The following is a 12,879-nucleotide window of genomic DNA, read 5'->3' as shown; positions in this document are numbered from 1 at the left end:
GGGGGGTCTGTTAGGGGGGGGCGGGGGGGGGGGGGGGGGGGGGGGGGGGGCGGGGGCACTGGGAAAGGGGTGGGCAGGGGTGGAGGCTGGGAAGGGGTGGGCAAGAGGGCAGGGGACAGAAGGGTGGTGGTACTGCTGAAGAGATGCTCCTTCTACCCTAGTCCCGTAGTCTTCTGCCCTCTGCACCTTCCAGTCTGAACTCAGCAGCAGGAGAGCTGGGAGTCCCCCCAGGCTCTCAGTCACTTAAACATGGCTCCCCACCCTTTACCCCTAACAGGATGGTTTCCATGGGGAAGTGAACCAGGACTTCCCCTGCAGGCCCCTCCCCAAAGCCAGACACAGGGAGGAGGGAGGAGGCCTCCCTGCCCCCCCCAAAAAAAACTCCCAGTGATTTCCTCCGGGTGGGAGGGACCCACGGTCAGTGGCTGAAAACACTGAAGGGATCACATTTCATAGATGTTATTGCACCCCGTCTCCTCACCAGAGACCATGACCTTGGACCCTCCCAGGAGAACCCTTCTGATGCTACTGACGGCCTTGGGCCTGACCCAGGGTGAGTACTGGGGAGCAAGTATGGAACAGGGGCCTGGGTAGAGAAGGGGCTACCTGGGCTCAGCTCTTCTTGGTCTGAATTTGAGGAGCTGGGGAGGAGGGGGACTTAGGAGCTTGGCTGGAGGGCGGGAGATGGGCTCAGTGGGACTAAGCTCCCGGCTACTCCAACCCTCCTGTGTTGTCCTCCTGATCCAAACCCGCAGACTGCTGCTCTGTCAGACTCCAGGGTGGGACCTCTATCTGGGGGTGCGGGCAGTGGGGATGTTGGCAGGGAGGGCCTGGGAGAGCCCTCAGAGGTGGGGCTGGGGGCTGGGCTGGGCCTGGAACTGGGAGGGGAGGTCCTAGAATCAGGGAAGGGACAGAAGCCTGGTTCTCCTGGTAGCAGCTGCCCCTGGCAGGGATAAGTCACTGGAGGGAAGGATAATCTGAGGATGGAACTGAAGGACCAAGGCCTCAAAGATTTGAGCGCTCAGAAGAGGGGGTGGGTAGGGGGCAGACCTGGGTATTAGGCTCCTCCTGGGAAGCTGGGCCCAGAGCAACTGAGCTTCCAGTGTGTCTCCCAGGCGACCCCGTGAAGCCCTCTCGGGGCCCACTGGTGACCTGCACGTGTGAGAACCCATACTGCAAGGGGCCTACCTGCCAGGGGGCCTGGTGCACAGTAGTGCTGGTGCGGGAGGAGGGCACACACCCCCAGGAACATCGGGGCTGCGGGAACCTGAACCAGGAGCTCTGCAAGGGGCGGCCCACCGAGTCCTTCAACCACTACTGCTGCTACAGCCCCTTCTGCAACCACAACGTGTCCCTGGTGCTGGAGGGTACGTCCAGCTGCTCCAGCAACCCCTCCCTGTCTTCTCAGACTCTGCCCTCCCCGCCCTGCTTGCCTCTCGTGCTCTGGCCTGGAGGGCGGGGGAGGCAGGACCCTGGGATCTGACTGGCAGAGTGGCAAGGTGGGGGGCGTCTGGCCTGGTGGAAGCTGGGCCTCAGTGTCCCTCCTGTGTCAGCCACCCAGACTCCGCCAGAGCAGCCGCAAGAAGATGGCCAGCTGCCTCTGATCCTGGGCCCCGTGCTGGCCTTGCTGGTCCTAGTGGCTCTGGGTGCCCTGGGCCTGTGGCATGTCCGGCGGAGGCAGGAGAAGCAGCGGGGCCTGAACAGCGAGCTGGGCGAGTCCAGCCTCATCCTGAAGGCATCCGAGCAGGGGGACAGCATGCTGGGGGTATGGGACTGGGAGAACCTGGGACACAGGGTGGTGAGGGGAGACAGGAGACACAGAACCAGAGGGGACCCAGAGTGGCAGGTAGCCGAGAAAGGCACAATGGCAGGCACTCAGAGATTTGATTGGGCGCTGGACGGGAGGGGTTGGTGAGTGAGAAGCCTGGAGAGACACAGCAGTGGGGCCCAGGTCGCGGAGGGAGAAATGGGTTGGGTGGGTCGAGGCTGCCTCTCAGTGGCTTCTCGGTACTCCCAGGACCTCCTGGACAGTGACTGCACCACCGGCAGTGGCTCAGGGCTCCCCTTCCTGGTGCAGAGGACAGTGGCGCGGCAGGTCGCCCTGGTGGAGTGTGTGGGTGAGCAGTGGGTGAGCCCGGGGGATGGAGGCCAAGAGCTCCCGTGAGCTTGGAGGGGGGAGGGGGCCCTTGGCCTCCGGCGTCACAGGTGGGGCCAGGCCTGGCTCCAAATGGGAATTCTGCTGGCCAGGGAGGGGGTTGGAGATGGGTCAGTGTCAGACCCTTCTGCGGGAGCTGGGCTGGAGCAAGAGGCAAATGGGGGTGGCCTGCCGGCTGCCTTTGGGTCTGGATTTCAAGTTAAAACATAATCATCAGAGGTTCTGCAGATGAAGTCAGTGCAGCATACTGATGGGGGACTCTTCTGGGGATTACTGTGCCCAAGGGCTCTGTGTGTCCCGTATGTGACCCCCTCCTTCCTCTCTGGCCGTCGGATCAGGAAAGGGCCGCTATGGCGAGGTATGGCGGGGCCTGTGGCACGGTGAGAGTGTGGCCGTCAAGATCTTCTCCTCGAGGGATGAACAGTCCTGGTTCCGGGAGACTGAGATCTACAACACAGTGCTGCTCAGACACGACAACATCCTAGGCAAGCGGGAGGGTGCTGTGCCAGGCCCCCGGCTCTCATCCCCCAGCACTCAGGGCTGGACCACCACCTCGCCTCTGGACACTGACCTAACCCTGAAGGACTGCCAGCCGGCCCTCAGCTTCCTCAGCCCTCTGATTCCAGCTTCCTCCCTGACCTAAGCCAGACGAGCCTCCACCCCAGCCCCAGCTTTGCCCTGACCTAGTCCATCCTCTGTCCCCAGCCCTGACCCTGACCCGTCGAGCCTCCTTCATCCCTAGACCCTTGGTGAGCCACCTGACCCTCCGCCCACAGGCTTTATCGCCTCGGACATGACTTCCCGCAACTCAAGCACGCAGCTGTGGCTTATCACGCACTACCACGAGCATGGCTCGCTCTACGACTTTCTGCAGAGGCAGACGCTGGAGCCCCAGCTGGCCCTGAGGCTAGCCGTGTCCGCGGCCTGCGGCCTGGCGCACCTGCACGTGGAGATCTTCGGCACACAGGGCAAGCCGGCCATCGCCCACCGCGACCTCAAGAGCCGCAACGTGCTGGTCAAGAGCAACCTGCAGTGCTGCATCGCGGACCTGGGTGAGCGGGGAGGGGCGGGCCCTTCGCGGGGGGGCGGGGTCCGTGAGCTCTCCCTTTCCACGCGGTACTGCCTTTGCTGGTTTGGATGCCTGGCGTCGGTGATGACGTGATTGGAGCTTTAAAACTTACAGACGTGTTTGGTCTCATCTCACCTCTACAAGAGCCCCACAAGTTGCCTTAATGTTCTTTTCAAGCCCACACCAGCCGAGCTCCAGGAGTTAGGAGAAAGGGGCAGGGAGCCAGCAACCTGGGTTCTCATCCTGGCTTCGCTGACTACATCGCTCCCCGTCACCAGGCCTTGGGGTTCAGCTCTGTGAAATGGGCATCATAATGCCTGCCTCCCCTACTCACGTCTCGCTGGGTTCTTGCACCTAGAGGGCACCACACAAGCACAGCGTAACTGGGACGGTTATTCTCCCTGTGGCTGCCGTCTCCCAGCCCACTTCAGTGCGGGTCTCCATTTGCCGGCCCCTCCTATGTCCTACCATCTCTCTCCATCCCACCTCACCCCCGGACCCCAGCCTCCCAGGGGCCACCCTGTCTGTGGGCTGGGATGAGCGGCAGGAGTGACAGGCCCGGTACCCACAGGCCTGGCTGTAATGCACTCCCAGGGTAGTGACTACCTGGACATCGGCAACAACCCGCGAGTGGGCACCAAGCGGTACATGGCCCCCGAGGTGCTGGAAGAGCAGATCCGAACCGACTGCTTCGAGTCCTACAAGTGGACAGACATCTGGGCCTTTGGCCTGGTGCTGTGGGAAATCGCCCGCCGGACCATTGTCAATGGTGAGGATCCCCCCTGCACAGGATAGGGAAAGGGGAATAGGGTGGGTGGATAGACAGGCAGGAGATGGGACTTCCTGCCATGGCTGGTGCCCGTGGCCTGAGGGGCTTGTGGTCAGACCTCCCATATTCCCTTTACTGCCACTACCAGCTGGTGCAGCTGAGTGACCTTTTAAGGTTCATCTGAGTCTGATTCTGGCTGTGAAATCTTGGGTAAGTGACAGTAACAAAAATGTTAAGAGCAGCTAACATTTCTTGAGTTTAAATATGTGCCAGATGCCACGCTGTATACATGTATTATCTTATTGAATCGTTCTTTGTTGGCAGGGAGGTGGTATTGCTTAGTGGTTAAGAGCATGGGTTGGAAATCAGACTGCCTAAGTTCAGTTCCTGATTTTGCCGTGTGCAAGGTACTTAACCTCTCTGTGCCTCAGTCTCCTCATTTGTAAGATGAGAATAAAATAATTTCTAGGTGTCGAGATAATCCAAATAGGGTATTCAGGGCAGTATCTGGAGCTGTTCTGTAGCCCAGTAAATATTAGTGGCAATTATTGTTGTAGTGACACATGCTTGACACGGTATCATCCCCATTTTACAGATGAGGGGATTGAGGCACAGAATTACAGCTGGTAAGAGGCAGCACTGGGGTCTGAAACCAGGCAATCTGACTCTGGGGGCCAGTGCTCTTTATTACCGTGCGTTTTATACCTCTCTGGTCCTTGGTTTCCTTGACCACAAAAATGCGGGATATAATAGTGCTTGCAGTGCCTGCTTATTACTGCCTTATTATTATTCTTAGCCAAGCTGTGAAGCCTGCGGAATCTTAGTTCCCCGACCAGGGATCGAACCCGTGTGCCCTGCATTGGGAGTGTAGAGTCTTAATCACTGGACTGCCAGGGAATTCCCTGCTGCCTCTTTATTACCATGGGTGCCACAGGGGACTCAGATTTGGAGGGGCTGAGAGCAGGCGGAGGGACCTCGTTCCTGCTGGCCCCATATAGGGGGCCGCCCTGTGGCTGGTGCCCTCCCAGCCCTGGGGTGGATGGGTGCTGGGTGATGGTCTGGTCCAGGTGGGGAGGTGATCAGTCTTTGTGGAGGCTGTCCATGGGGAGAGGCTGCTGGGAGTCCTGACAGGTTGGGGACCACCCTCTGGATGGGCTCAGGTCCCTGTCCCTTCAGACATGAGCTCTAGAGGCTGGGGCTGGGGAAGGGGGCACCTGGAAGGAGCCAAAGCCCCTTGGACCAGGCTTCAGGCAGGAAAGGAAGGCTGGACCAGCCTAGGCTGAGGGGGAGGATGATTGCCGACTCCTAGAGCGGAGGGAAGCTCTGTCAGCCCCACACAGATTCGTGGTGCATTATAAACACTGTAATCTGGTGTCAGCCCCGGCGCTGATTAAAGGCCCATTAGACACGCTCAGGCCTCTGTGCAGCACTGATTAGGGCTCGAGCAGCACAGGGGCTGGCCTGGAAGCCCGCCACGGGGAGCACAGCTGGCGTGGGCTCTACCGAGGTTGCGGCTGTGCTGTGTGGCTGCGGCTCCCAGCCTGGGGCTGGAAGCAGGGTGTGGCCTGGGGCGCTTTTCTAGGTTCTGGCCTCTTCTGCCCCAGCGCCTGCAGCTCCAGAGGCATCATCTTCAGAAAGCTCCTGCTAAGGACCGCGCACTTCGGATGACGAGGGGAGGGGGCGCTGCTGGCTGAAGGGGTCAGCAGAGGCCTGTGCCATCCCCGAGAGTGGGTGGATGTGATCTGGACCTGGGTAAAAATCCCTTTCTCTTAGGAGATGTGTTTTCTCCCTCTTTCCCTCATTCCACATCCTCATCCAGCAGTCAACCAGCCTCCCTTCCTTAAGTGTAGCTTGGAGGTCAAGAGCATGGGCTTTGGTTAGACTCTCTGGGCTTAAATCCTAGCTCTGTCACTTACTACCTGTGTGATTTGAGACAAGTTTCTTAACTTCTCTGGCCTGAATTTCACTGCTTATAAAGTGGAGCTAATAGTATTGCTTACCTCATAGAGTTGTTGTGAGGATTTAATGCCATGCAGTTAGGACAGTGCCTGGCACATAGTAAGTGCTCAGTGAACATTAGGTATTTGGGGGCATCTGTGATAGTTGGGGCCTGGGAGCAGTACCCAGGCCCTGGGTGGGAGGCAGCTGTGGAAAGATTGGAACAAGGTCTGGCCTAGGAATACAATGAGTGTAAGTCTTGACTCTGCCACTATTAGCTGTGTAACCTTGGGCTCAACTTCTCTGAGCATCAGTTTCTTCATCTGTAAAATGGGTCTTTGGGTTGCTGTGAAGACTAACAGGATAATGCATGTAAGTGTTTATAGCACAGTGCCTGGCATATATGGTAAATGTAAAATAAATGGCAGTAATTATTATTATTTATAAATATATTTATTATATTATGGTGTCTCTCTCAGGGGTAGCACGGCCAGGCAACTGGTTTCCTGGACCCTGGGACAGAGGGTGGGCAAGGATCTCCTCTGGGTGGTATTGGGCCTCCTTGAGGTCCCCAGTGACTGTCCCATTGCTCTCCATCCCTAGGCATCGTGGAGGACTACAGGCCACCCTTCTATGATGTGGTGCCTAATGATCCCAGCTTTGAGGACATGAAGAAGGTGGTGTGTGTTGACCAGCAGACCCCCACTATCCCCAACCGGCTGGCTGCAGACCCGGTAAGGCCTCTCTGGTAGGGCTGGGGTGGCGTGGGGTGGTGGCTCACAGCTGGGATTTCTGGGCCCAGGAACTTGTGTCTGGCCTCTGCTTCACCTGGATAGATTCTGGGGAACAGATTCCAGGGTACTTCTCTGGGAACTCCCTCCCACGTCCCTGCCTGTGGACCTCCGGGACCCTCTGGTTATTCTGGTAACCAGAACCCTTCACCTTGCCTGAAAAGTCAGAGGCTCTCTGCTGCATTTCCTGCCATGAAGTTTTTGTTGTTGTTGCTCATTTTTGTTCTCTCTCAAAACAGTCTGTATACTTATACAGGACACGTGCATATGTGTATATAGACACACGGGCATGCACGCGCTTCTACGCAAACACACACTCACAGGTACACGCACATGCACCCATTCACAGGTACACACACATGCACATATATGCCAGACTGTTGACCCCATGAAGAGGAAAAGCATGTCTCCTTTGCTGACCCTTATCTCCCTGTTAACCTGTCACAGTGCCTGGCACACAGTAGGTACTCAATAAATGTTTATGGAAAGAATGAATACATGTACACATGTGTATACATATATGTATACATAGACACGTGTATATTTCTGCACAACATACAGAGCCACAAAAAGCCAGTCATATGCACTCCTGTGCACACACACATACACTCTGTCTCGGGAACCAGCTTGGGCTGTGAGGTGGAGTGAGGCTGGCTCGCTCTGGGACTGCTGAGCTTCCTGGGATGGGTTCCTCCCTAGACACATGCATTTTGAGGACGCAGCCAGGGTTGGTGGAGGTGCTGGGAGCCACTGCACTCTACACTGGGGTCCCGCTGCAGATGGAGCCCCGAGGCCTGCAGATCTCCCCTTTCCTGGATCTTGGTGGAGATGAGGGTGGGGTGTACTCACCAAAGGGTGTCCCCGAAGATCTGAGTTACATCTCTCTTTCCGTCCTGCCTGCCTCTCTCCATCCCCTTCTCACTCCACTCCCTTCCTCTTCCATTTTAATCTTTCTTTTTCATCCTTGCCTGGTTCCCGCCATTCTCCCTCTTACCATTTCTGTCCCTCCTCTCCCCCTCCTTTTCGACACTCTTGTTTCCGTCTTCTCATTCTTTCTGTTCTGCTCTTGTCTCCCCACGACTGGACATCCTCCTTGCCTCTTCCTTTCCACCTTCCCTGACCCCTGTCTCTGCTTTCTCTCCTCTGCTTCGCTCTCCCTCCCCCCAGGTCCTCTCAGGCCTGGCTCAGATGATGCGGGAGTGCTGGTACCCAAACCCGTCTGCCCGCCTCACTGCGCTGCGGATCAAGAAGACACTACAGAAGCTCAGCAATGGTCTCCAGAAGCCCAAAGTGATTCACTAGCCACAGGCCTGCAGCCTGACTCCCCTCTGCCTGCAGTGTGTGTGTGGTGGGCAGTGGATGGTGGCCTGTCTGGGTAGAGGTTCTGTGAGTGTGTGTGCTGGGGAGGGGAGTGCCCCTCTGTGGGCAGCTGTGCCTGCCCAACTCGGCCCCCAGCCCATCCAGTCAAAAATACAGCTGGGCTGAAACCGGATCCCCCACACCCACCTCGCCGCGCCGTCTGGCCTGCTCAAGGCAGCAGGCTCGCTGACGCCGGGCTCCCTCCCCACTCCCACGCCCTGGGTGCACCCCCTACCACTCCCAGGACCCGATGCAAAAGAGGCCTCAGAGCCAGGGTGGCCAAGCCAGGGAATCCCAGTCCTGGGCCCAGAGTCTGGGCCTGCACTTCACCTCCTGCCGTCAGTCAACCCCACTGCCCCACCAGAGCTGCCAGGGTGGCACAGGGTCAACAAGGCACAGGGTGCCAGGCACAGGGTGGCATAGGTCCAGCCTTCAGTAGACACCCTGCCCTGCCAGGCTTTAGCCTCTGTCCCAAGCCCCAGACACCCAGGCCCATCGGTTTTTCTCCGTGGGTTTGTATCTCAGCTCCAGGCCGCCTTGGGCCTCCATCTCCTAGACAAGACCCCCACTTAGCTGAATGCTAGTTGCCCAGGAGAGCGGGGGGCCTGATCCTGGGCCCCTCCTCCACTCCCCTCCTAGCTGACTTATTGTGGCATTAAGCCCAAGGCGTCTTGCTGAGGGTGTGGCAGAGTCACAGGCCAGTGGAGAGGTGGCAGGTCAGATGGGCAAGGCCCAGGACTTTCAGAATAAACTGAGAGGATGTGGGAGCCAAGCATGGCCGCCGGGGAAGGGCTCAGCTGGGAGTCAGGAGACCCAGGGTCTGGTCCGGGTGCTTTGCTCTACAGGACAAGAAGGAGGCCTTCGCTGGCCCAGGACCTTTGTTTCTTTATCTACATATTGAAAGATTTGTAGATGAAGATTTGGTCCTGATGTCTTTTGAGGTGTTTTTCAGCTCTAAAGTTCTTTGAAATGTTTAGCCTGTGTCAGAACTCAGTTCATCAGTCCCTTGTACTCCTTGTGCCCCCGCCCCTGGCAATTTGCCTCAAGATGGAGATTTGAAAATAACTTTAGCTGAGGCCAAGGGTGTCTGAAATGCCTCCTAGTTTAATTCTACAAGCTCCAGTTCCTGCCTTAACCCATATCTGTGGCCATCCTTGGGCTCACACAGCCCTGGGCCTTCTGGCAGGCAAGCCAGCCCCTCACCTGCTCTGTAGCTTCGCCTTCTCTGCCCAGGGCTGAGAGGGGCCAGGGGCCAGCTTCCTGCAGGGCCTCAAGGCTCAGAAGAAATCTGGCTCCAGCCAGCAAGACTGCAGCACCCAGGTTCCTGCCCCCCACTGGCCCCTGGACCGGGCCCACACCCTTGGCCGGGCCCCAGAGAGTGTGTGTCTAGGAAGAACCTGGTGGCTGTAGAGAAGCACATGGAAAGTTCGGCGTTTGGAAATATCGAGGGTGTATGTCCATGCGCTGAGGAGGTTACCCTGAATCCTAGGCGGGTAGATGGGCTGGAGGGTGATGGGGCTGGAGATGGGGCCTGAGCGTTGGGGGTGAGGAGCAGGGCTCAGGCTAGACAGCCCCAAACTTGGGAAGACCTGGCCTCGCAGCCCTCACCCTGGGACAGGGTGGAGAAGGACCCTCAGTTGTCCACAGGAGATTAAGGAAACACAGCCTCCTTCCCCTCCTACTGGAAATGCCCCAGCACAGCCTCCCTGGCAGGCTTCTCGGCTTCTCGAGTGTTCCTTCCACCGTCAGAGAGGCACCTTCCCAGGCTGCCTCCCAGCATTGTGCAAGGCCCGGAGGAGAACCAGGAAGTGAAACTGGGTGAAACAGAAAGCTACATGGACCTGCCACGTTCCCACACCGTCGTGGGGCACTCTGCTTCCCGGTAGTGTCACGTCTTCTGGTCACTGGAACCCACCTAGCCCAGGAATCAGGACACTCCTCAAGGATTTTATCTCCACTGGATTTGGGGGTTAAAAGTCTCCTGAGACTCCACAGCCAGAAACTGAAGGCAGCAGCTCCCCAAAGGCTGGAAATTCCCTAAGAGGAGAAGGTCTGAGGCAAGAGGCGGAGTGATGGGGGAGGGTTGAGGGAAGGGGCCAGAGTTGGGGGGACAGCTGTGGCCAGGGAGAGAAGGAGGCATTGGTGAGAGCGGTCTGCATAATGCTTCTGAGTTCAGGACGGTGTTCCAAGGCCGAAATTACAGTCTCTTAACCTGGAGATACTGTTCGTGGGAGCATTTAGCTCGTGCTTAGCACATAGTAGATCCTCAATAAAGCATGGGTGAAGATCCGGAGCTCCTGATGAGTCTTCGCAGGCCGGTGCCTCTGCAGTGGCCCATCGCAGAGGGAACCAGAGGGGACGGGGAAGGAGAGGGTCCCAGGGTATCCTGCCCGGGCTTTGCCCTTGAGAGACAAGTCACAGTTGGCGCAGGCCCCTGCTTGGAGCCAAATTTCAGTTCCCACCGCCGGCTGGGAGTAGCCTGCTCGCGGCGCCTCCGCATCGCCCTCTGCTGGCCGAAGGGCCACCCAGCGGCCGCCTCCCGCCCCGCCCCCGCGCGGGGATCGCCTGCCTTTACCCGCCCAGGAGCTCCCCACCCGGCGCCAGCGTGAGTGAGCTTCCCCATGCTTCTGTTCTGTAGGGACTGTCCCCCGAAAACCACATCTAGAAAGGAGCTGCGTCGTCACTCAGAGGCAGCTTGGACCCGCCCGCCTTAATTCCCTGTTCTCAATCCCCTGCTCAAATGGGGCCCCCGCCTTGCCTGGAGTCAGTCTTCAGCCCCAGAATGAGAAGGTGACCGCCATCCTCGGGAACCCACCTTGGCGTCCTGGGCGGGCTCAGACAGCACCTTTCCCTCTCCCCCCACCCCCGGGAAATTGGGGGCGGGGACATACCATGGGGGAGGCAGGTACTGAAAGAAGCCAAGAGGTGACTTTTCCATTTGACCGCCCAGCCTAGAAAATCTGTGCCTTTGCAGTAGGGGCCCCCTTAGGGAGCCACAGAAAGGTGTACCCTTGGTAAAAGGGTATCCCAATTCGTTTTACCACGAGGACCTGCCCTCCTCCCAGCAGCCCCCAAGGCGGCCTCAGGCCTGGAGCCGGCTAGGACTCTGGATGCCTATGTCCAAGGACCTCCACAAGAGACAGTACCCTCCTTCCCAGAGGACCTCTTACACCAGCTTTGGGGAAAAAAGAGCGTTCCTGGCATCCTGCAAAGGCAGCCTTTCCCCTCCTCCTGTGCCTGCCAGTCCCTGGTCCTTAAATCCCCACCCTGATGTCCACATTATGGTTGGCGTGTGGGCAAAGGGTCCGTAGGAATATTACGGAAAAGAAATCACAAGAAGACAGGCTGGGATCTGGGAAAGGAGAATTGGCTCGTTGCCCTCCAGGGTTAGAAGAGTCGGTGGGAGGTCGTGGGGCATCTAAGCCCCTGCCTCCACGTAGAGCCTCAGGGAACCTGCCTGCCTTTGAAAGAAGAAAACCCATCAACTCCTTCGCAGCTTTGTTTTGCTTTCCTGGGGGACCCCAGGCTCCAATTTCCTTACCTATATAAAGAGGGAGAGGATCATTTGTGTGGTAAGGAGTCTCTCTGAGGGGTGATGAGTGTCTGTGTAACATGCCCAAATGAGAGTGAAGCTGGTTCCTGGAGCATATGAGCTTTGATGCTGAGGACCACACCCTCTCCTGCCAAGCCCTCGTGGAACCCAGTTCTCCCTGTTCTCCCAGTCACCATTCTCCCTCAGTCCTGCCCCACATCTACCCTCAGAGGGTGGCTCTTCTCCCTCCAGAGCCTCACTCACATCCAGATTAACAGACCAAGAAGTGGCAAATCCCCATGCTTAAAAAGATCCAGCCCTAGGGATGGAGCGGAGGGGTGCACGTCCTGAGTCCAGTCTCCCAGGGCGGGGACCGATGCTGACTGTGCAGTCATCACTCCGGGTGGGCGACTCTTGGAACGAGCTGCTTCTACCAGGGCCACGTTCAGATTGCTAGAAATAGAGACAGAGGGCTTCTTGTCTTTGCATACGATCTGCATAATGTCATAGACACACAGTCTATTTTCAGGCAGCTTTCAGGTTAAAGTGTTGTCACTGCTGCCCTGCGGGTGTCACGTCTGGATGAGTCTCTTCTCTGTTCTTTCTCACCCACCCACTCTTACTGACCTAGATCCCCAGCTGCAGGAGCAAGTGGTGAGGTGGGGGGCAGAGCAGGCTTGTCCGGGAAGCCAGGGGGGCAAGGCAAGAGGCACACTGGCATTTCCTTTACTACCACCAGCACCACCAAAAGCAGAGTGGGGCTGCTCAGGGGCAACTGATAGGCAGAGGCAAGGAACGGGAAGCAAGGTGGCCCATATTCTGTTCTACACAAACCTTTCCCGCCTCTTCTACCAGAACAGCCAGTTCCCATATGGTTGATTCAGTCTTCTGCCAGTCTGAAGGAAGACATCTAGATTAACCTGTTCCTCTCGGCCACCATAAAGCTGGCTTGGCCCAGCTATCCCTCTTGGACATTTACTTGCAGCACTAAGACTTGCTCTTAGCCTCCTGTGAAATCTGACCCTCAGTCTGTCCTTCTCCCGGGAGCCCCATCTGGGAGACCGGTGTCCTAGTCTGATGATCAATGTTTTTAAAGCACCTGGCACATAGTAGGAGGTCAATCAATGCTAGAGTCCCCTCCTCTCCTTTAGAAGTCTGTGCCGGGCTTCCCTGGTGGCGCAGTGGTTGCGCGTCCGCCTGCCGATGCAGGGGAACCGGGTTCGCGCCCCGGTCCGGGAGGATCCCATATGCCGCGGAGTGGCTGGG

At 57.7% G+C, this 12,879-nt stretch overlaps 1 protein-coding gene across 5 annotated transcripts in view; it reads left to right on the top strand.

Annotated features, from left to right (window-relative positions):
• The window catches only part of ACVRL1 (activin A receptor like type 1), a 27,075-nt gene that overhangs the window by 5,166 nt on the left and 9,030 nt on the right, over nt 1-12,879 (top strand). For 2 of the 5 annotated variants that reach the window (XM_024122960.3, XM_055085630.1), the window contains 9 exons: nt 485-553; nt 1,116-1,367; nt 1,554-1,765; nt 2,018-2,117; nt 2,494-2,640; nt 2,932-3,207; nt 3,796-3,993; nt 6,535-6,665; nt 7,890-10,359. In XM_024122960.3, the coding sequence (XP_023978728.1) occupies nt 490-553; nt 1,116-1,367; nt 1,554-1,765; nt 2,018-2,117; nt 2,494-2,640; nt 2,932-3,207; nt 3,796-3,993; nt 6,535-6,665; nt 7,890-8,024 (1,515 nt within the window). In that variant the 5' untranslated portion in view covers nt 485-489 and the 3' untranslated portion in view covers nt 8,025-10,359. Of the gene's footprint in view, nt 1-456; nt 554-1,115; nt 1,368-1,553; nt 1,766-2,017; nt 2,118-2,493; nt 2,641-2,931; nt 3,208-3,795; nt 3,994-6,534; nt 6,666-7,889; nt 10,360-12,879 lie in introns of those variants that run through there. The other 3 variants (XR_003680356.2, XM_024122959.2, XM_055085631.1) reach the window with 3 other exon arrangements.

The sequence above is a fragment of the Physeter macrocephalus genome, chromosome 6 (genome assembly GCF_002837175.3).
Source record: "Physeter macrocephalus isolate SW-GA chromosome 6, ASM283717v5, whole genome shotgun sequence".
Classification (NCBI taxonomy): domain Eukaryota; kingdom Metazoa; phylum Chordata; class Mammalia; order Artiodactyla; family Physeteridae; genus Physeter; species Physeter macrocephalus.
The sequence above is the reverse complement of the archived record's forward strand: the minus strand, read 5'-3'. Positions and strand labels throughout refer to the sequence as shown.